Below are 24,340 nucleotides of genomic sequence, written 5' to 3'. Positions count from 1 at the left end.
GCATGGTTGTTCGTACGCATGCGTCATACAGTCTGCCTTTTACTCTGAGTGAGAGTCCCTTTGTCGCCAGCAGGGGTAAGAGCTCTCTAAACTTTGCCCAGGCTATTCTTATTCTAGCAGCTACACTTTCAGCGCACCCACTAACTTGGTCGCCCAAATAGCGGAAGCTATCGACTACCTCTAGTTTTTCACCCTGGAATGAGATAGAAGTTGTTTCCTGTTTGTTTACAGTCTTTATTGCACCTGAACATCTGCCACAAACAAAAACTAACTTGCTAGTTAACCTGCCTTTGATGTTGCTGCACCTCTTATGTGTCCATAGCTTGCACCGGGTACATCTTATAGAGTTACTACCTACTCCTTTTCTACATACTGAGCAGGGCCATCTACCTGAAGGGGTTTGTGTTTTATCTACCTTCCTACTTATTAGGATTTTGGTTTTAGCTAGGTTGACTCTAAGGCCCTTCAATTCTAGACCTTGCTTCCACACCTGAAACTTCTCCTCTAGTTCTGATAGTGACTCCGCAATTAGGGCAAGGTCATCAGCATAGAGGAGCTCCCAGGGGCAACCTGTCTTGAACTCCTCTGTGATTGCCTGGAGGACTATGAGAAATAAGAGGGGGCTGAGGACGGAACCTTGGTGGACCCCTACCTCTACCCGGAATTCATTGCTGTACTCATTTCCAACCCTCACCTTACTGGCAGCATCTCTGTACATGGCTCGCACAGCTCTCACTAACCATTCTTCTATCCCAAGTTTCCTCATTGACCACCAGATAAGGGATCGGGGGACCCTGTCAAAGGCTTTCTCCATGTCAACGAAAGCCAGGTACAGAGGTTTATCCTTAGCTAGGTATTTCTCCTGAAACTGTCTCACTAGAAATAAGGCATCAGTAGTGCTTTTACCTGGCACGAACCCAAACTGCATCTCATCTAAATTGATTCGCTCCCTAATTAGTTGGGCTATGACCCTCTCTGTAACTTTCATAACCTGATCTAACAGCTTGATGCCTCTGTAATTAGATTATATGAAGGTCACTTCTGTTGATTTCGACGTGAGCGTTTGAAGAGGATTTAAAAAATAAGTTTAAAAAGAAGCTTAAAAACAAAATCTGCATCTATTTGCGATGGATTCATGAATGTGATTCGAGTCCAGGTACAGTTGTTGCTAGGAAGTCACATTGGGGACACTGATGATTTTAATTTTATCTGGGATCGGACAAATGTCTGTTGATTGCAGGATATAATTAATTCTTTTATTGTTCTGTTTCTTCAACATACATAAATTTTATTTATATTCTCTGAGTGGTTGGTGTTAGGAAGGGCATCCAGCTGTAGAAACTCTGCCAAATTAGACTGGAGCCTGGTGTTGCCATCCGGTTTCACCAGTCCTCAGTCAAATCGTCCAACCCATGCTAGCATGGAAAGCGGACGTTAAACGACGATGATGATGATGATTTACATATATCTGAGCGCATATATATATATGTGTGTGTGTGTGTGTGTATGTAATACATGGTATAATTATAAACGGGGCAAAATTTGGCCATTTCTCTGCAGAGTGAAAAAGTGAACAACCTTAATAGATTTTCTAACCTTATTGGGTTCTCATCAGAGGTGTCTACAGCATTTTGACATGTTCCACAGAAACAAGCAACCAAACTGTTTATGTGTGTGTGTGTGATGTATAAATATATATATGTATGCTTATATATATATATATATATGTGTGTGTATAGATATATCTATCTATCTATCTATCTATCCATCATCATCATCATCATCATCGTTTAACGTCCGCTTTCCATGCTAGCATGGGTTGGACGATTTGACTGAGGACTGGTGAAACCGGATGGCAACACCAGGCTCCTGCCAAATCAGACTGGAGCCTGGTGTTGCCATCCGGTTTCACCAGTCCTCAGTCAAATCGTCCAACCCATGCTAGCATGGAAAGCGGACGTTAAACGATGATGATGATGATAGATAGATAGATAGATATAGATAGGTAGATAGATAGATAGATGACCCATGATATGGCTGTTCCCAATGTATGAGACATTCTGTCACCCCTTTACTCACCTGAGATGTGTGAGGAAGTGTCAAAGATAAACAACCCCACAAAAATCTCACTTCGTGGAGTTAATTACTGTTCTATCATTGAGTTTGATGTATGGAGTAAATTGATTCCCAAAGCATGCAAGATGGATGTGTAAATCTAACAATATCAAATTAAGTCAATTTGCAAAACCACTTTGTTTCCAATACCATCAAGGTACTTGATTATGGCAGCAATACTTCTGATCTTCAGGTCGATACCCCTGAGAAAGCACTTACTGATAATTACCCAGTTCACTCTTGGAAGCATTTATTAACCTAGATTTGAAGTTGGAGACGAAATTGGCTCTATTTTCACTGGTTTTCATGTTAACTTCATGAGTTTCTTTGTAAAAAGTCTATGTATTGGGATGTCTAGGTTTTATCTTCAAGGATATGTATATATTTTGGGGGAGATTGCTCAATATCATGTAGATGTTGGAAGTTTATTAGGAAGGAGTGATATAATATGAAAGTTTCACCATTTTTAAAATCATACCTATGAAGTAAGATTCAAAATTATCTACCACTTTCAAATGAGGGGAGCACTTTCCATGTTTTGAATCAGTATTTGTAAATAGGTTTCCTCAACACACAATAGGATTTTAACAAGGCGGCGGCGAGCTGGCAGAAATGTTAGCACGCCGGGCGAAATGCTTAGCAGTATTTCTTCTGCCGTTATGTTCTGAGTTCAAATTTCGCCAAGGTTGACTTTGCTTTTCATCCTTTCGGCGTCGATAAATTAAGTACCAGTTATGCACTGGGGGTCGATGTAATCGACTTAATCCCTTGTTTGTCCCCTCTATGTTTAGCCCCTTGTGGGCAGTAGCGAAATAAGGATTTTAACAACATGTGAATATCAAAGAAAAAGGCTGCTTGAGAAAACCTATTGAGTCAAGTAAAATTGCTGTTATGGCCGATGCCAGTACCGCCTGACCAGCACCCGTGCCAGTGGCACATAAAAAAACATCATTCAAGTGTGGTCAATGCCAGTGCTGGCTGGCTGGCCCTCGTGCTGGTGGCACATAAAAAGCACCCTCATGGCTGGCCAGTAACGTATTTTTCTGCAATAAATGGATAATTTATCCTGATCTCGCTATTTATAGCATTATCACACGTTTGAGAAATAAATTTATTTCTGTATCTTACAATACATCTCAACGCTTCTAAAAAAAAAAAAAAAAAAAAAAAGAACAAACTTTGTTTGTTTACTTTCATCGTAAAAGTTGAATGTGAAAATAATTTTAAAGTTTTAAAATAAAACTTATATTAAAAGCAAGTAAAGAAGTATATATATTTTATGCTATTGTATGACATGCCATCAGGGTGTTAGAGAAGTGGCCAACAGGTTGACAGCTAGTATCTTATTAGTATTGGATTCTACCTTAAGCAAGATGCTTAGCTTTATTTGGTCCAATCTACTTAGCAGTAGAAAAGTTTGCAACAGTTTGCAAATATGCTGGCATACAAGAACTTTGTCTTAAAAAACAGAAATCATGTTTTTAATCAGGTCATCACTATAAATTACAAAGGCATTGCATAATTGATCAGTGTTTCATTAGCTTATAATACTAAACTTACATCTTCCTCAAAACAAAACCAATTACAGACTAGCAACATATCCAGAAGTGATGCTGCCAGCTGGCTAAATGCTTTGAAAACTGTGGTACTTCCCACAAATCCTTATTTCATTAAGTAGCAGTGCTAAATAAAATTAAAAGAAAGTATATACATACATTATACAGAAATTAAATCACACACACACACACAATGTATTTCTGAACACCTGCTTTCATTTTCATTTTATAACATTACAAAAATAGAATACAAGTTTGTATTTGGAAAGTCATCAAAGTCTAGTGTCAAGGTTATTGGTCATTAACAGCCATTATTGTCATGTTCTCTTGGCTTTGGCAGCGGCAGACTGTGCCATTTTTTTGGCGCGTACCATTTCAACCAATTCCTGAAAAATAACAAAACAAGTTTGAAATTTCCAAAGATTTGAATAATTAAAATTAGTTTTGTGGACAAGAGCATAAGAGTAAATTATTCAAAGGAATATAGGAGAATGAATCAACTGATATTCAATATATCATCTGCTGACCATAATTAAAATGAGAAAAATTTCAGTTCCCAATACTAGGGAACTGACCCATATGCAGCATAGTTCCACTAATCTAGAACCCTTGAGACCTGAGCAGTGCCAAATTATCAACTATGTGTTCAGTATATTGAAATTCAGTCTTAAAAATAAACAACAAAATCATGTTTTTTAATGAAATCATTAAACAGGTCTCAGTGTTTACAGATTTCTTTTCACTGAACAAATTAAGCCTTGTCATCTTTTTAAAGTGTCCAAACCATCAAGCTATTAACATACAACTCTCCATGATATCCTTATGTAACTGCTTGTTATTTTCAATGATCATAGACACTGAAATCAACATACTCTCTGATAGCTTTGTGCTAAAGCACATGTATATAACACTGAATCTAGTTCAGGAAGTTTTGATCTGTCTAATGTTTGTTGCACATTAACACCGTAAATCAGCCATAAATTGTATCAAGTGATCTCTTTGTTTCAAAGCCATAAATTATTGAAGAATGTACATCGTGTCCACACACAATAGTGGTCCAGTTTCACCTCTTTTCAAACATTATATCATTTCAATTTATTAGTACAATGGAAATGTTAAATGCTTCCTTTTCACACCTTTCCTAAATTGGTTACTTTTATAAACTTTAGAAACTATGGATGGACAGTCTGTGAGCTGATCAAGGTAGATATAAACATTTAGATGAAGGCCAGTACTTATTTTCACTTTAAATGTCAAAATGACAAGTGATATTAGCAGTGAGTGAGGGCATATTGGCGAAAATCAGAGAAAAAAAAATTACTTAGATTAGAACTCTTCATTAGCAATGTCAGGGACTGCTTGCTAATCGATAATACATACTTGGAATTTGTTCTCTTTTTACAGCAGGTATCTATTTATAGCTTGAGGAGTTGTTTCACTAAGAGTTAGACATTTTTGTCAAGGACTTGGTACAGTAATGCTGACTGGGTACAAAGGTTAATTACATAAAAACTTTAACTTCCTGAAGTTCAAATGTCACTTTCAAATTTACTTTTTATGCAGTAGTTATAAAAAAATCAGGCTAAACACCATTTTTTTGCCATACACTTTTAACACATCTCACAGTGTGATGCCTTTCAGAGAAAATGAAATGTAAAACATTTCCCTTTAAAATCCAGCCCAAATTACAACTGATTAACATTCACCCTCAATATTCATGATTTATCTCTACAATACCAATATTCCGGATGTAATTCCTCTTTCAATATTACAAACATTAGTGAAAAAAAAGGGAAAGTGTCCTTCACAAGCCATGCCGACTCATAAGGGTCAGTTCCCTGATTTCCATGGCATATATATTTCTCACCGGGATGGGATGCCAGTCCGTCGCAGGATTACTCATTTTTGCCAGCTGAGTGGACTGGAGCAACATGAAATGAAGTGTTTTGCTCAAGAACACGTGTCGCCCTGGTCCACGAACCGAAACCAATCTTATGATCATGAGTCCAACACACTAACCACTAAGTCACACACCTCCAATGTATTGGTAGTGCATTTACTTTATGAGAAATGAGGAATTAGGAATCATTATATAAACATTGCAAGGACAAATGACTACCTTGTATCTTTTTATGCAGTCTTTCTTGCTACGAGATGGAATATTAGCAGCTATCTTCTCCCACCGTTCAGGAACATCAGCTGGATAAGTTTTCAGAGATTGTTCCAACAACTTTTGTTCATCCGATGTCCATGGTGCCGGGTTGGTTCCTTGTTCTCGCATCTGTTGCTCCACTACACCTGGAATGTTTGAAAATATGTGCTGTTTAATTATAGGTCATCCTCGATAAGTATCAAACAAATTTAGAAGGTAAGAAAATGGTCACAAGAAAAACCTTTATACAAAATATATACAAAATGATTATTGGTTAGAATTTTAAAAAAGTTTCAGTATCCTTTATGAAGTAAGTAACTTAAGCAAGGGTCAAGAATTGACACTTCCAAAGAATTTGGTTTTAACATTGTAAAACTGTTAAATTCCTTGATCAGTCCTTCATGTGAATAACCAAGTAAACAACTACTAAATGCAAAACAGACATTAAAACTATTTAAATAGAAGAAAATATATATACAAGGGCATAGCTATACAAGAATGCCTCACGTTAGCTACCGTAATAAACACATTTTTACCAAATGCGAGGAAATGCAGCCTTCAAGGAAATCAGCGATCTATAGTTCAGTTTGTTTTTAAAAGGCTAGCTTCCTTGAAGGCTGCATTTCCTCGCATTCGGTAAAAATGTGTTTATTACAGTAGTCAACGTGAGGCATTCTTGTATAGTTGTGCCCTTATATAAATAGATAAATATGATTTAGGGAAAAACGATAGATTCTTCCCTATGAATTTTTTTCACGATAACTACTTGATAAATTCTTATATAAGAGTTTATCCTATTATTGTCTTAAATAGAAGAAAAGATAGTTTAGGACATAGCTAGAAGATTCTTAAGCATGTCTGCAATTTAAAATTTGAAATGACTAATTGTGAAATGAAATGATGTCCAGAGAAAAATCAGGTACAATGTAATTCCTACCAAAATTAGAACATCTCAACTCAACACTCAAAACTGAAAAAGAAGCATTTAATTTATTCTATTGACCCTGAAAGAATGAAAGGCAAAGTTGACCTCAGCAGCATTTGAACCCAGAAAGTAAAGATGGACAAAATGCCGCTAAGCAACTTGTCCAACACGGTAATGCCTCTGTCTGCCACCTTCAATAACCATCATCATCATCATCATCGTTTAACGTTCGCTTTCCATGTTGTCATGGGTTGGACCCTTACAATCATAATAATAATAATCCTTTGTATTATAGGCACAAGGCACGTAATAATAATAATAATAATAATAATAATAATAATAATAATAATAATAATAATAATAATAATAATAATAATCCTTTCTATTATAGGCACAAGGCCTGAAATTTTGTGGGGCGAGGGATAGTAGATTACATCAACCTCAGTGCTTGACTGGTACTTTTTCCATCGACCCCAAAAGGATGAAAAGTAAAGTTGACTTCAGCAGAATTCGAATTCAGAACGTGAAGACAGACATAATGATATTAAGCCTTTTGCCCAGCATGCTAACAATTTTGCCAGCTTGAATAATAGTAACGGATATTAAATATAGAGTAATCAATACCAGGGGCCAGAGTATAAATAATTAATTTTGTAAATTACAATCAGTGTACCACAGTGAATACCATGGGGCTCATACTGTCGGGTCAGGTCTAGTGGCGGTTATCAGTGAGATCCTAACAGCATATTGCTATTAGCTGAAAATAGTTAACAGAAACGCGTTTCATTCAAAATGATAGTTCAAATTTTAGTTTTATTTCAAAATCTAAGGGAAATAACTCATGAACAGACATAAACCTTATTTCCCTCCAACTTAGGTGAATGTGACTGTCACGAGCTACAAGTTTACAACTGCTGAGGGGACAGTTCTATATACAACTGCTGAGGGGACAGTTCTATATACAACTGCTGAGGGGACATACCCACACAGTTTTATAAGAAATGGTAATGGCTGATAATAAATGCAACTGATTAAGTGCACACTTACACATTGACATCTCAAGGATTTCCTTGGTGAGCAGATGTGATTGCTGTGTTGTCAGATGCATTTTTCTAGCATGTTTCCATCTCTTTAAGTTAGAAAATAACAGATTTTAAGGGTAAGGAACTAATGTAAGGGTCCACTTACTTTCATAGCGTTGGCTAATGCGACCTTCGGCTGGAACTGCGCTGGTACAGCCTTTTGTATGATGCTTTTCAAAAACCTCAAAAGCTTTCTTCTGAGCCTCTTCTTTCAAGGAAAAATCTATGAAAAGAAATATTAGGATAAGATATACAAATTATAAACGCACATATCATTATCATCATCATCATCATAATTTAACATCTATCTTCCATGCTGGCATGCGTTGGATAGCTTGACTGAGGGATCTGAGGCTAGCATCTTGCTCCAATGCCTGGAAATTGCCTGGTTGATTGTAGATTAAGGCAGAACTATAAATGAAAAGCAGTATCAAATGTGACATTTGCTTGAGAGAAAAATTTTGCTTTAAGGAAGTAATAGTTTGAATAAAAGAACTGAATTGTTAGCAGCTTCTATACATGCAACTAAATATCCTTTGTGTATGTAAAAGCTTCCTTGACCTTCAACTATGTTTAAGGAGAAAAATGTTTACTTCAAAATCTTTTCAAAGACATTGTTTTTAACATATTGCTTATATAACAATGCAATTTCATAAGAGGATAACCCTTCAAGTGATTTCCCTCATATGAGGCTTAAAGCCCAAATGATATGATTAGTTCAAATTAAAACAAAGTTATCTGGAACATTCCAAATATAAAGAAATTAAGTAAAGCAACTGAATCTCATTATTTAATATTCTACAAACATTAAAATTATATTTGGTGGTAAGCAACAAAAACTGTCGATACAGCCAAGAGATAACGACAATCAAAATGGAAGTTAAAATAAAGCCATTTAATACGGAGGGAGCAAGAAATTAATTAAAAGAGTAAATAAAATATGGTCATTACAACTGATAGCCTACAACAAATGAAACATTTGCTACATTTTTGCAGAGCATAGATCTGCACTATCTATCTATCAATCAATCAATCAATCAATCAATCACACACTTTCTCTCTCTCTCTCTCTCTCTCTCTCTCTCTCTCTCTCTCTCTCTTTGTGTGTGTATGTGTGTGTGTGTGTGTGCGTGCATGCACATGTGTGTGTGTGAACATAGTTGTAAATTCCAAACAGCAAATTCAGCAAAGCAGAAACTATAATTTTAAGAAGTACTTTACCATTCTTTTGTAATTCTTTAGCTTTCTTTAAAACATCTCTAGCTGTTTTTCTACTTCCTTCTACATGCTGGATAATGAAATTCGCAATGACTTCCCATCTATAATTCGAAAAAGAAAAATTCAAGAACTGAAAATTTAAGTTTTGTCTTTTCTTTATCAAAGGTGTTATCATAAAACTGTCCTTCTTATCAACGTAATTTTAATGTCCATTTGTCCATCTTTGGATAGGTTTCACATGTCTGCTGTACTCCATCACTTCAGATAAAATAATGCAAGAACAAATAAATTAAGACGCCTCAGTAGAGTTTGAAGTCTTGAAACAGCCAGATGTTTAAAACATTAAGATATATCTGTCAGTTAATGAAACTACATTAAATCTAGACAATGTTCAAGCCATTAAATTGGTGTCATTTTATACTAATTTACTAATTATTTTTGAAATTAAATCTAGCTTCAGAGTATCTTTAATGAACCTTAACTGCATGAAATATTGTGTAGTTAAAATGAAAAGCATAAATGACAGTCAAAACTCCAGCACTGCAACTAAATAAAAAATATTTAAACATAGGTGCAGCTATGGCTGTGTAGTAAGAAGTTTCTTTCCGTTCTCTGTGTCGGTGTTTGTCCTCCACCACAGTTTGACAACTAGTGTTGATGTGTTTAGGTCCCTGTAACTTAGCAGTTTAGCAAAAGAGACCAATAGAATATGTACCAGGTTTTACAAAGAAATAAATAAGTACTGGAGGTTGATGTGTTTGACTAAAAATTCTTCAAAGCAGTGTTTTCAATAATAACAGTTATAGAACAGACATTATGATATAAAATGTGGGTTGAATCACACAAAAGGACACATTCAGAGAAACAAGTGCAGACAAACCTATCTCTGGTACCAGCTGGAAATAAATTCACACCAGTCACCATAAACTGCATTTCAAGTTCAGTCCAGTCCTTACTGACTTGAGAAACTTCATTGGACGACTGTTTCTGAAGTACTTCTAATTGCTTCTTCTTCTCTTCCTCCATTTGTTCCTTCAATTCCTTTACCTGCAATTAGGAAGAGAAACACAGGTATAACTAGAGAAAACACTCAAATATAGCAAAAGGAAGGGGCTACATCTATTTAACACAACCAACAAGTGTAACATTGGGAACCAGATATTGTTTTAACAGTTAAGGTTTCTTCAACAACCATTTTACAAACACTAATAAGTCATTAAGCTACATTACTGCAAATTTTTCTATTTGTTGTATACCATTTCCATTTGAATTAAGCAGACGAACCTATCTATCTTTCTTGTATCTCAAGTGCTTCTTATAATTTACTAAACCCTTTCCTGCCCAGTATTTCAATCCCGCCAAACTCCATTTCAATCCAAGTTTCTCTTTAAATGTAAGTTACAATAACTGTACTAACCTCATTTAGTTATTCCTCTTTCTCAATTAATGCAGACCTGAAAAGCTAATGGACACTCATGCTTTGTATACTTTTAAAAATATATATCAAAATGCTATTTACTGATTTAAAAAACAGCAGTCAAAAATAGCTGCATTTCTCTGGAGTCAAAAATAGCTGCATCATATATTTATTTATCTATTTATTGTTATTACTAATATCATTATTATTATTATTATTTAAATGGTGGCAAGGTGGCAGAATTGTTAGCACGTTGGGTGAAATGCTTAGCAGTAGTTCGTTTGTTGCTACATTCTGAGATCAAATTCCACCAAGGCTGACTTTGCCTTTCATCCTTTCGGGGTCGATAAATTAAGTACCAGTCACATACTGGGGTCGATATCAATGATTGTCCCTCTCCCCACAAAAATCCAGGCCTTGCACCTATAGAAGAAAGGATGATTATTATTATTATTATTATTATTATTATTATTTAAGGTGGAAAACTGGCAGAATTGTAAGCATGCTGAGCAAAATGCTTAGTGGCATTTCATTCGACTTCACATTTCTGAGTTCAAGTTCCACCAAGGCCAACTTTTCCTTTCATCCTTCCAGGGTTGATAAAATAAGTACCTGTTAAACGATGGGGTTGATGTAATCGACTTAACCCCTCCCCTGAACTTATTTGAAACTAGTATTATTTTTGTTATTGTATCAGCATTACACAGGTGTGAATTGCTCTTAAGTTTTGTTTGGAGTGCTTTAAAAGCCTGCATCTGATCATTTTTGTCCTCTCGTGTTGCTGAACTGATCAGGATCATAAAGAACTGCATAATTCCATTTCATTTTACCACTAAAATTTCTTTACATCCCCATAACTTAGCAGGTTGGCAATAGACCAACAGAATAAGTACCAGGCTAAAAGAAAAAAAGGACTAGGGTCAATTTGTTCAGCCAACCCCTTCAAGGCAGTTCCCCCAGCATAGCCACAGTTCAATGACTGAAACAAGTAACTGATAAAAGATACAATACATACATTTTCAAGAAAAGCCTTTTTGGCAACTTCTTTGTCTCCAGAGTTCAATGCTTCATTCAGAGATTGCAATCTAGAAAAAAAGAGAACATACATGAAATAAAATTAAAACTTATTTTAAACAAAATATTATATTTACTTTATATTGTCCACCAGATGCCTCAAATCATGTTAAATTTGAGGAAAGTTGTAGAATAATTTTTAAAAAAGTATTAATGAAACTTTGCCAACTCTATCAATGCACTTCTGTTGGACAAGTTCAACTTCCTCAACATCAAATAACTCACAGAGAACATAATCTTTGGAAAGTCATACCAAGAACAGAATCAAGCAGAATCTCTACTTAATCTTATAAAACGATGATCATGGAACTAATAAAACTATGTCTGATCAAGAGCTTTGCTAATAACATGGGATTCAGCTACAACTGACATCTCTAATGGTGGCCAGACTAATTGGAGAAACAAAAGAAATTTTATTGGGGCATGAAGGGTCATGCCTCTACCTAACAAACAATTAAGACTTACAATTCCTGCATCAGTTGTGTTCATGGAAGAAAATGATGAAGACACCAGCAGTAATTATGATAATAATAATAGTGCCCTGATGCAGTACTAAGCAGTGGCCTTCATTGCTTTTGATCTTAACTGATTGGAAGTGTTATCAGGTACATGTTTCGTCTTCTCAGTTGCTTGACCTTAACCAGGTGAGCATGTCCCTTAATGGCTGACGATATGTGCATCTTTGATTACGAGCAAATGTGAGGAAGCATCATAGCCATGTGTTGAGAGGAATTCTTTGGGGATTGAATAATTCACCCCTGGAAACAAGGGTGTTTCATTCATCATCCTTAAACAAATTTTATTCAGGGACCTTTTAAGCAAGATGGGCTACTCGACCTGAAGAAAATTGTAACTGGGCCCCACCTGCAAGGTCATGTACTGTTTATCTTGATATGAGATCACCATGTTGTGCACATATGGTTGTGATGCATGTGCCTGGTGTACGCTTATCAAACAGGTAGTCATGAGGGGTATATTGAGCTTCGTACATTTGTACCCCAATCTTACTTTGATGGCATGCACTGCTCTCTCACTCAGTAATAATAATAATAATAATAATAATATTACCAACACTAATGATAACAGAGGGGTTTATCATCAATGAGGTGATGCAAATGACAAAGAAGAAAATTTTGCACTTAACAATACTCACCTTGAAACACTCAGAAGTTCAGCAAGTTTCTCAACTTCTTCCATATGGTTAACTTTTTCATTTTCATTAGAAGCAAAATAATCATTCTCCTGCGAATAAAGATATCACAAGGCTGTAATAATATATATACACACAAGTCTGCCTATGTATACATACTGTGGGGGGGAGTATGTGTGGGGAGGGCTGGTAGATGGTGTATGTGGTTAGGTGGGTGTGTCTCTTGTGTAGTCATAAGTTTCCTTTAGAGTTACATGGTTAGGAATTTGGTCTTATTGCATGGATGATGTTGGTTGATGTCTTCTTATAGCTGTGAGATGACCAATACATTGTGAATGAAACCGATACATGTAGATGTGTATGCAAGGGTGAGTTCATATTGTCCCTTTGTTATCTTGCTTGGAATCAAGTGATGACTGGGGTCAAGGAGGACAACTATCAGATGAGAACTGCCTCACCATAGTCTTGCCTGAACCATGCAAGCAGTGGGTGCAGCCACTGGTTCTCCAGACCTCAGTAAAATGGTCCAACCCATGCCAGCATGGAAAACGGACATTAAACGATGATGATGATGATCATGATTATTATGATTCACACACACACACACACACACACACACACACACACACACATGCATATATACACATATATAGAGAGAGAGATGGGGAGGCATGTGTATGTTTAAATATATGTTTATGTAAATATATACACATACATACACACAATGTTATGAGTGTATATGTTTGTGTGTATATACACAGTCAGACAGTCCAAGCTTTTTGCCAAAGTTGGAGAAAAAACATTCACTACTACATAGTAAATTAATGAAGAAGCCCAAATATTGTTATTGAACTTTAAAACCGTGAATTAAGCATAGTTAGCAAAAATATTTTAGAGGCAATTATCACATAAAAGTTAATCAAGCTACAAATTTACCTTTAAGAAAAAAATAACCCATTTCTACTCAATTGTTTTAGGCAAGTAGATAATAAATGTTAAATCAAATCTACTCTGTTAGACAGAATTTTCCCTGTTCATTTTGAAGCACTTTCTTTATACTGAACAGTTTGATACAACTCAGTGAAATTAGTATCATCATGGCAGGGCTCTGATCTATTTGGAGTTATGTACTAGTGTGATGAGGCTTAGGCCGGTAGGATTATCTTGCTTTGTTTCTCATCAGAGGCTGCTTCATTTTTCACCAGCTTGATAGCCTCAAGAAAGACTATATTAATGCATTTCAAAAGTTTAGCTTGAAATAAACACTATCAACATCATTGTAGTTGATATTTTGGACATTACATTAGATCTAAACACAGGTAAATATTGCCTTCACAGAGAATGTACAATGGTAAAGGAACTTAGTAATTTATATCAGTTTTTAATAAATTTAATTCAGCAATATTAATAGCCAAAAACATAGATAGAGTCAGATCTTACCTTAACAATATTCCTAAGAATTTTTTTCTCTTTCTTCAATACTTTCCGCAGAGCATCTTTCTCTTTTTTCACAGCAGCAGCCTTAAAGAAGACAATACAAAGAAAAACACTGATTTCTACAGAAAGTCAACTGAATGGTGGTTTATGGAACCAAAACTTAACAATATTGCCCAATCATTCTTACAGAGTTTAGTACTCCATAACCTTGTTTACCAAGCATATAATTGGTACTATACATAGGTAGGTATTGCTCACAGGCATAAGCTGTGATTTTTTTTCCTTTTGTATCAGCTGATAGTAGTAAGTTGAAATCACTCAATGAACCAAATTTAATATATTAGTAGCATATCCAATAAGAGAAGTTTCTCAAGTAATCAAGTAATTACTTCCAAGAAAGCTCAGATAAAGCCTAAAACAATGCAATATTATTTATTAAACAACAAGAAAGCAAAGAAGTACTGTGAGTGTAAGGAAGAATCTTTTTTTTTTTCAGGGGCATTGCAGGAGGCGATCTTGTGTTATGATGAAAGGTCAGAGGATGTCTCTCTGTCACACTCGAACTTTTCATCATCTGACACAAGATCAATTCCTCTAATGCCCCGCCACCTCCTCTCTCAAAAGTTCTTTGTCTTGCAAGTTACTTGATGATCCTGCTAGTGTTGTTGTCAAGTAAAAAACATCCAGTCCAAACTGTAAAGTGGTTGGCATTTAGAAGGGCATCCAGCTGTAAAAAAAACCATGCCAAAACTGACTTCACCTCTGTTGGTACCACGTAAAAAGCACTCAGTACATTCTGCAAGGTGGTTGGTGATAGGAAGGGCACACAGCCGTAAAAACCATGCAAAAACAAACACAGTAGCCTGGTGTAGTCTTCTACCTGGCCATCTCCGTCCAACCCATTTCAGCATGGAAAACGGACATTACACAATGATGATGATGATGATGATGATGATGATGATGATGACACTAGAACACTTTTGTTACTATAAACTACTGATCATGGATTGCGAGGAACACAATGTATCTGACAAGGAAATCAATACATAATCTTGTTGTAAGTAGTTACAACCTTTTAACTTCAACCCCTTACAAAATGAAACTGGGTTAATTCTAATTTGTTAGTTTGAAGAAATTGGTCTACTTTTATTGACTTCCTTGCGTGGCTGGGGAAGAAAACTTTGTAAAGTTATGAGGTAAATATGGTTAACGTTCAGTTTAAATAAATGGAATTAATACTGTGACAAGTATTGTAACAATTGTAGATTCATGGTAAAATGATTCAACAGATTGGTCTCTATTTCAATTTCAAGCTATTTCCCTTACAAAGCTAGTATTTTCACAAGTTAAAAGTTCCCATAGATGTATGAAGCTTCATTCTAAACTAAAAAAATTTACAATTATAAAATCTTATTCAAGGTTTTGAGTTCAAAACCTGCAAAGCTTCCAAAGTACTTGGTATCGTTCATTTCTTATAAACAAATGAAATAATAATACCACCATCATTAATACTAGTGAGTAGCACTAAGTAAGAAGTTCTTAGTAATTCCCTAATTTGATTCCATTTGCCAACATTAATGTCCATGAGAAAGACAATAGCGTCATACTAACTCAATCTCATTTACAAAAATTAGTAGCAACTCATGCTGTCCATTTAACAATCATCACCTAGATTTTTGATACCATTGGCAGAGTTTGCACTGCTGAAACCATTTGGGCCAAGCCTGCAATCAGAGGATAACTTCTACCATCCAGTCTCAGAGGAACTGTAAAAGTATCAAGCATGCTACCCTCCCGTTTTTGACAGAACTATAAATAACAGAACATATCAACAAGAAATTAATTACTATCAGTAAAATCTCACACCAATGTTAGCTGCAATAATATTTAACCTTCATTAGGAGCAGCTTGGTGACCAAGCTATCTAAATTAAATTTTTTTATCACATAAAGCTCTGAAAAAGACAAAATATATATCTATACAATGCTATCAAGTGTTTGGTTGGTTATCTCAATGGCATAAATTTGTTCAAATACATCTGGCTCTTGTGCGGGTGACACATAAAAGCACCCACTACACTCTCTGAGTGGTTGGCGTTAGGAAGGGCATCCAGCTGTAGAAACTCTGCCAAATCAGATTGGAGGCTGGTGTTGCCATCCGGTTTCACCAGTCCTCAGTCAAATCGTCCAACCCATGCTAGCATGGAAAGCGGACGTTAAACGATGATGATGATGATGATGACATCTGACCAAAACTACTCAGTAAAAAAAGAACTTACAGCTTGCCTAGCAGCTTCTTCTTCAGCTTCTTTTTTTCTCCTTTCTTCTGCAAGTGCTTCTTGCCTGATCTAAAAATAACAGCTCATGTATTATAAAACAAAGAATTTAGGTGTAAATTCATAAAATAGAAACCTAGAAATATTAAAAATGGAATAAGTAAATCTAAATTAATGCAATGGATACATTAACAGAAAATCAGTATTAATTAAAAGACCTTACTAGTAAAAGAATTAGCTTTAGAAAAAAAATGACTTAACAGACAAGAAATCACTGTAGTCAAATGGATATGGGATAAGTCTCAACAGAAGTGCTGTAAGTTTATATTTTGGCGCCATGTAAAAGAACTTCATGCCAGTGTCACATTAATGCACCTGTGCCTGTGCTAGTGCCATGTAATAGTACCCAGTATACTTTGTAAAGTGGTTGGCATATTAGGAAGGGCATCCAGCCATAGAAACCATGCCAAATGGGGCCTGGGCAGCTCTGCAGCTGGCCAACTCCTGTCAGTATGGAGAACTGACATTAAAAGATGAAGATGAACTAATGATGAGAAGTAATATGACCAAGGCATGTAACTACTGCCCCACTAAGGAAGAGTGTAGAAAGAAAGTAAGAAATCTGTGGCAGGCAAAGCTAACAAGAAATTGGCATTCAATTTCATGGCTTAGACATTAAAAGTGCAAATGTGGAAAAGATATAAGCAACCATAAAAAGTCCACATTGGCAACATGGCATTTGTATAATCTCCTTACGACCCCTACAAGTTTTGCTCTCACTTTCACCAAGTCAACATAAGTGAGATGGTTTTCACAAATTTCAGATATTTATATATTATTATTGTACCAAGAACTAGATGGCCCTTTTCACAGTCCCTTTCAACCATAAAATAGGCATAAAATTCAAAGTTATTTAAACATACTGACCTAAACAGAGATATTCTTCAGCTAGGCTATAACATCAGAAAACTAAAATATACTGCTTTCGGTTTTTGGCACAAGGCCAGCAATTTCAGGGGAAGGGGCAAGTCAGTTACACTGACCCCAGTGCTTAACTGGTACTTATTTTATCAAGCCCAAAATGGATGAAAGGCAAAGTCGACCTTGGCAGAATTTGAACTCAGAATGTAAAGAGAGATGAAATGTAATTAAGCATTTTGCCCAGTGTGCTAACGATTCTGCCAGTTCGCCCACCTTAGTAAACTAAAATATATTAACCTTGCAGACACTGAGAGAAAAAAGTCAGACATAGTGTACAACCATAGCATTTAAAAATTTAGAAGTGTAAGATAGTTACCCGTTCTTCTTCTTCGGCTTTAGCTCGAGCTGCTTCTTGGCGAGCACGCTTCTGAGCTAATTTCTTCTCTTTCTCTTCTTCTTTAAATTTGTGTACTCTGGGATCACATGCATAGGCATTATCTGCAAACAAAAGAAATTCAACTCAAATATGAAAAATTGCTTATGGCATGAGAAAATAACTTCATGTGTCATTGAATCATATCTAGACTATTTTATACCATTTTCTTCATGCATGATGGAACATTTTTCTTTGAATGTTGGTCTTGTTACTTATCCCCCAACTGTAAGTGCACAACTTATTTTTTGCCAGGCAGAATAACTGGAACAAACAGAAATATGTCAAGAGAACAACACAACACTTGTAGAGAAATTTGAATTTATGACAACATAGTTGATTACCCAACACCTTAACTTCCATCATTATACTTTTCCTTCATCTGAAAATTGATATCTTTTTTTTTTCTACTATGACATTGGAAGTCAAACTTAAATAAGAAAGGAAATAACTGTGCGATTCTCACAGGTATCGGCAATGTTAGTGAAGTAAGATATCTCTCCCTACTGCATTCAGAAATAAATACTACTCACTGGAACTTTATCTCTGGACTCTTACACACTTACCTTAAAATATCATTCTTCAAATAAACAATCACATCATTGAAATCTCAAAGCTACAAGGTAATAATGTATGACTAATTCAAATCAATGTGAATAACGAAGAATTACATTTGACAGAGAACTCTGAATCCTAAAGGGTTAATACTTCTCATTTTCACTATCATTTACAATGTCCTCTCATATCTACCATCAAGCTTCACTCACTTTAGTCACCTTTGTGTACCTCGACACCTACCTCCCCACACCTTATCATCCCCCCCCCCCCTACTTTCTGATCTATCTTCCTTCCTAAACCACTTCTATTTATCTCACCTCACCCCTTATCTATAGTGGTATTTCCCGCCAACCGTACCTCCACCCTTGTTCATCACTCAATACATCTACCTCTATCCACATCTCTAACCATCTGTTACTCTCTCCTCACACACTTATGAAATTAGCCCCCTCTCCTCCCCACCCCCATCTCACTGATCCACTGCCTGGATCCTCTCTCTCATGCTCACTTTTTTGTACCAAGAGAGTTCTCTCTGGCACTCCATTAATACTATCTTTATCTTCTTCCCATCTACTCCTGCCACTCTTATATAATGCAGGGTAGGCTAGCCATGCTCCTCTTCTACAACAAAATACCTGGCACACAGTCACTTCCATCCCACAAACACTTCTTCCTCTCTTCTGCCATTTAGACAAAGGGGCTTTTTCTGGTTCTTAATCTTGTTAGTTACTTGGCAACATCACTGGTGCCAGTGGTACAAAAAAAAAACACAAAGTGAAATCAATGATGCCAAAGCTAACATTGGAGCTTGACATAGTCATGTAGCTCACTGGATCCTGTCAAACCATCCGACTCATACCAGCATGGAAAATGGACATTAAAGGCCACTGATGAAGCAGCAAGAGGCTTGTTGTATAAAAAGAGGCTTGTTGTACACCACTGAGACAGTGTAACTAAAGGATGCTCAAAGAATGATTGCTCTTCCCTCAGACAGGAAGAAACTTGAGCAAAAGTTTCAGTAAACTACTTGAACAATGCAGAAACAACTCAGTCTCAATAGAAAGTAGGTTCCTTTCTTTCAATCACTTGATTTAGAGGAAACTGTTTCAAGATGTTTTAATGAAGTGAAGAATCCTAAAAATTCTAGACTTAACTATTAATAAGGATCAGTAAAGTTCACAATTATAAGCTGCGTAATTGATGACTGTATCACTGCAGAACTTAACTGAAATCTTCACATGGTAGTGTGGCCATTGCCAGTCCTTTGTGACTGGTCCTCGTGCCAGTAGCACGTAAAAGCACCCACTACACTCTCGGAGTGGTTGGTGTTAGGAAGGGCATCCAGCTGTAGAAACTCTGCCAAATCAGATTGGAGCCTGGTGCAGCCTTCAGGCTTGCCAGTCCTCAGTCAAATCGTCCAACCCATGCAAGCATGGAAAGCGGACGTTAAACGATGATGATGATGATGATGATGTTAGTGAGAGGACAATAAGAAACTATTCTAATGTATAATCCTTTGAAGTGGAAGTCTTCAACAGCCCCAAATGACATAACAGATTACAGAATATTATACTGCTTACAGCTATTTTATTGAAACACAGTCAGAAAAAGTAAAATGTAGGCAATAACAAAGGAATGAAATAGAGTTAGGATATTCTCTGATGTGACAAAACAAATGGAAAGTAAAAGAAGGAAAAAATCACAACAACAGGAAAAGATAGAAAGGTATCAGCAAAACATACACTATCCCCTAATACACTCATAATAGCATATATAAATAGCAAGCAATGGCTACAGCTATTCCACTCCAACTATGCTACTAAGGTAACTAAATAAAGCATAAATTTGGAAATCCCAAAACTTTCCATTTTTCCTGCTTGCCATGAAAATTTTCAGGTTTTCTATCCACATAAGAAACTACATAAAGACTATGTAATGACTTAGGGAACATACCAACTAACTGACGTATTCTGGCCATCTCTTCTTTCTTTCTCTTCTGACGAGCAGCTTTATTCTGTTTTTCAATCCATCTTCTCTCTTCGCGACTAAAAGGAAAAATTAGCAATAACGACTGAATTTCTTCATTCACTAAAGTTTCTAATTTGTAAACAATTCTCTTAAACATATGAAGCATAATCCTTAAGATAAATATGGCAAAGCCTAATGAATTAGTAGTATGAGCTTCAAAAGCACAAAAATATGAGAGAAGAATTCTCCCCATATATATATATATATATATATATATATATATATATATATATATATATATATATATATATATATATATATACATATATATATATATATATACATATATATATATATATATACATATATATATATATATATATATATATACATATATATATATATATATATATACATATATATATATACATATATATATATACATATATATATATACATATATATATATATATATATACTTTATTTAAAAGCAGCAGAAATATAACAAAAAAACCGTTACTCTGAGTTTCACGTTCCCGTTCATCAGACAGTTTAACTGTCCAATGAACGGGAACTTGAAACTCAGAGTAACGGTTTTTTTGTTATATTTCTGCTGTTTTTAAATAAAGCATATTACTCTACCTCTGGTATTTGAGTACTCTTTTTTCCACCTTGTTGCACATTTCATGTGCTTACTCCGGTATATATATATATATATATATATATAAGAGTTAAGGAAAGGAGTAGGTAAGATCTGGATTACATGTGTTTCATAGCGAGCAGAACCTTGGAAGTGGTAAATATCCAAGCGACTGTGTATACCACAGCCTACTCATCAGGCCAAGGGTTTCTTGATTAAATGTAAGTTTACATTGTTGCAAGGAGGTACATGTTAATATGCAGAAGGGATCTTACCAACTCCATTCCTTAACTTTTGCATTCTTATTCGCATACCTGGCAACCCTGGTTGCCTACCGTGAAATGATAAAAAGAATTTTTTCCAACCTCAAGGCAAAAAAATACACAACCTTCTTCTTCAATAAAACACTATTGTTCCTGAAAGATGTTTTTTACATTTTCTACGGATTGCTTGAAGATAATTTTCTTCTTATACATCAATCCTTGGATCTTACATTTATAAATATATATATATATATATATATATATATATATATATATATATAAAGATATATAAAGGTGGACATTAATCGATGATGATGATGATGATGATGATACACACACACTTCTTTAAATGTTGCAGTCATGTACAATAAAATGTATGCATATAATATGTATGTATATATGTGGGTGTTTGTTTGAGAGTCTACCCATATAGGTATTTATAGGCTATTATGGTTTTTATTATTATTTTTGTTCTTTGTTATGTGCTAAAATTGTATACACATAAATCTGTATTTCCTCTTTCTTCCATGACAAAATTGTCGTTTGTTTTATTTACTTATATATTTTCTTAAACATTTTATTGTTTTTGTCATGTCAAAAAAATATATGCAACTATTGTATCTTTCATTCGAATTCAGCTTGTAATGACGTATGTATGTAAGTAAATGTTTGTGTATAAACTTATGTATGTGTGCATGTGTGTCTGTGTGTTTGTGTATACAAATTTGTGAGCATAAATATGTGTGGGGGAGGGGATTTCACCATACCTACCTTCATAATATATACAGAAGCTACCATTCTGGTTTGCGTGGAGGCCAAAATGCTTCTACGGCATTTAGGCATAGGTGTGTGCTAAATGTAATAAACATGCAGAACTAAATAAACATACTTTTCGCCTTTTTCTTTCTCTTCTTCATCTAAATAGGAATATTCACGCCAGGATTCAAAGTCATACCTAGAAATACAGAAAGGGAACCAAAAGAAATTTTCATGAAAATGTTTATAGGTAAGGTGTTTTTCATATTTCCGTTCTAGTAAGTTCTCATGTCAGTTGCAATAATGTAATACTATAAATAAAAATATTCTAAAGATACAGCAAAGCGAAATCGTGATGGCACCTGTGCCGGTGACATGTGTAAAGACATTCGAGTGAGGTCGTTGCCAGTGCCGCTGGACTGGCTCCTGTGCAGGTGGCACGTAAAAGACACCATTTCGAGTGTGGCCGTTGCCAGTACCGCCTGACTGGCCTTCGTGCTGGTGGCATGTGAAAGCACCCACTACACTCTCGGAGTGGTTGGCGTTAGGAAGGGCATCCAGCTGTAGACACTCTGCCAAATCAGATTGGAGCCTGGTGTAGCCATCTGGTTTCACCAGTGCTCAGTCAAATTATCCAACCCATGCTAGCATGGAAAGTGGATGTTAAACGATGATGATGATGATGATGATGACATACTCTGGATAACATTACCCACACTCAATGTAAGCTAATTTTACAAACAGAGACTGTACTGTACGTATTAATGCCTACCTACTGTCTTAATACATATTGGATTCTCTATTCGCTAAGAATCGATGCATCACAACCTCTCTTGATTGCATGGAAGCAAAAGTTGATCTAATGTCAAGATCATCCATTTAGCCATGCCAGTTATTCCAACAAGGTATTAATCCTTTAGTATTCAAACCAGTCATACCAGCCCCAAATATTCTGCATGTTTTATGTTCTAACTGACCAGATCGGGCCTCTCGCACCTACCCTACTATGTCATTCTTGAAGATAATCACATCATCAAAATCTCAAAGCTACAAGATAATGTGTGATTAATTCAAAACAATGTTAATACATAAGCATTATATTTAACAGAATAATCAGAATACTTGAGATGATGATGATGATGATGATGATGAGGGTAAAAGAATAACACAAGCTTATAGATCAGTTACAAAAATATAATGAAGACGAACCATCAAATCAGCATTGGGCTTCTTTTTTCCTTTTAGCCATTTAACTTATGAAAAGCACTCAGCCACAATGAAAAGATGTATTTAATAATAACAAGAGAATGCCCAAATATTTATGAATTAACACCTATTACACATCAAAGAGTACATCTTATCTAACTCACTGCAAATCATCTTATTTAACTCACTGGACATCCTTATATTTAGCTAACATCAACTACATGATGGCATATATATATATATATATATATATATATATATAGAACATTCTATGTAGAGTTATATTCTCTGCTCCAGTAAGTCATATAAAAATATAGGAATTTGCAAAAGTATTTAATAAATGATTTCAAAAATACATAAAATAAACCACTTTGTAGAAAAGGAAAGCTTAAGAACTTACCAAAAAGAATAAAACCGATCTACATCTTTGAAACTTGATGTATTGTCTCCTAATTTTGGGACTGGTTTCTTTATAGACCACCTGTAAAAAAATTAGTGCATGTATGAAATTTCTATTTACTATATGCAATAAATGTTGATTTTCAACTGTTTGATCTCCAGGGGTATCCTGTCACTGGATGATCAACACAACTGACTTCAAAAGATAGGACAGAAGTTGTGATATTCATACTTTGCTAATGGCATAAGGAAATGAAATAACTAAAAGTAATAAACAAAACTAGATTACAGGCTTGGTTATCAAGGTACAATATTTGTCATAAATGTGAACGCGCGCGTGTGTGCGCACACACACATGCATGCATGCGTGTTACTGTCTTTCTTCCAAATTCTGAGTTTAAATTCCATTCGCCTTTCCTCCCATTAGGAGTAATAAAAATAAATATCAAGAATGTATTACATTCAATTCAGTCAACTGCAACCTTCCTCTATAAATATGAGGTCTAGTACCAATCCAAGAAACCTCATTAATAGCACCAAGAGCACCAGAAGATGGTAAGCCAGAGAGCTGCATCAGGCTGCAGTCTGTATGGCCTGGTTTCTATGGCTGAATGTCCTTCTTAATACCAACCACTCCACAAAATGTAGCAGACGTCTTTTACATATCACCAGCATGGGTGCCTTTCATATGTCACCAGCATTGGCCATGACCAGAATATCACTTAGCTTGACGTGTCTTCTCAAGCACAGCAATTTGCAAGAAGTTTGTCATCTGCCACTGTCTCTGAAGATTAC

General features: G+C 35.6%; 1 protein-coding gene across 1 annotated transcript in view; it reads right to left on the bottom strand.

Annotated features, from left to right (window-relative positions):
* Positions 1-3,865: 3,865 nt before the first annotated feature.
* LOC106881391 (dnaJ homolog subfamily C member 2) overlaps positions 3,866-24,340 on the bottom strand; it is a 32,784-nt gene continuing 12,309 nt past the window's right edge. The window contains exons 6-18 of the mRNA XM_014931767.3: positions 23,547-23,627; positions 22,074-22,139; positions 20,267-20,358; positions 17,699-17,820; positions 16,405-16,473; positions 14,130-14,210; positions 12,693-12,781; positions 11,481-11,550; positions 9,929-10,095; positions 9,052-9,149; positions 7,937-8,053; positions 5,791-5,969; positions 3,866-4,057 (exon numbers count right to left, since the gene is read on the bottom strand). Coding sequence (XP_014787253.1) covers positions 3,989-4,057; positions 5,791-5,969; positions 7,937-8,053; positions 9,052-9,149; positions 9,929-10,095; positions 11,481-11,550; positions 12,693-12,781; positions 14,130-14,210; positions 16,405-16,473; positions 17,699-17,820; positions 20,267-20,358; positions 22,074-22,139; positions 23,547-23,627 — 1,300 coding nt within the window. The 3' untranslated portion in view covers positions 3,866-3,988. The remainder of the gene's footprint in view (positions 4,058-5,790; positions 5,970-7,936; positions 8,054-9,051; positions 9,150-9,928; positions 10,096-11,480; positions 11,551-12,692; positions 12,782-14,129; positions 14,211-16,404; positions 16,474-17,698; positions 17,821-20,266; positions 20,359-22,073; positions 22,140-23,546; positions 23,628-24,340) is intronic.

This window comes from Octopus bimaculoides, chromosome 10, assembly GCF_046866305.1.
Source record: "Octopus bimaculoides isolate indiv1 chromosome 10, ASM4686630v1, whole genome shotgun sequence".
Lineage (NCBI taxonomy): Eukaryota > Metazoa > Mollusca > Cephalopoda > Octopoda > Octopodidae > Octopus > Octopus bimaculoides.
The sequence above is the reverse complement of the archived record's forward strand: the minus strand, read 5'-3'. Positions and strand labels throughout refer to the sequence as shown.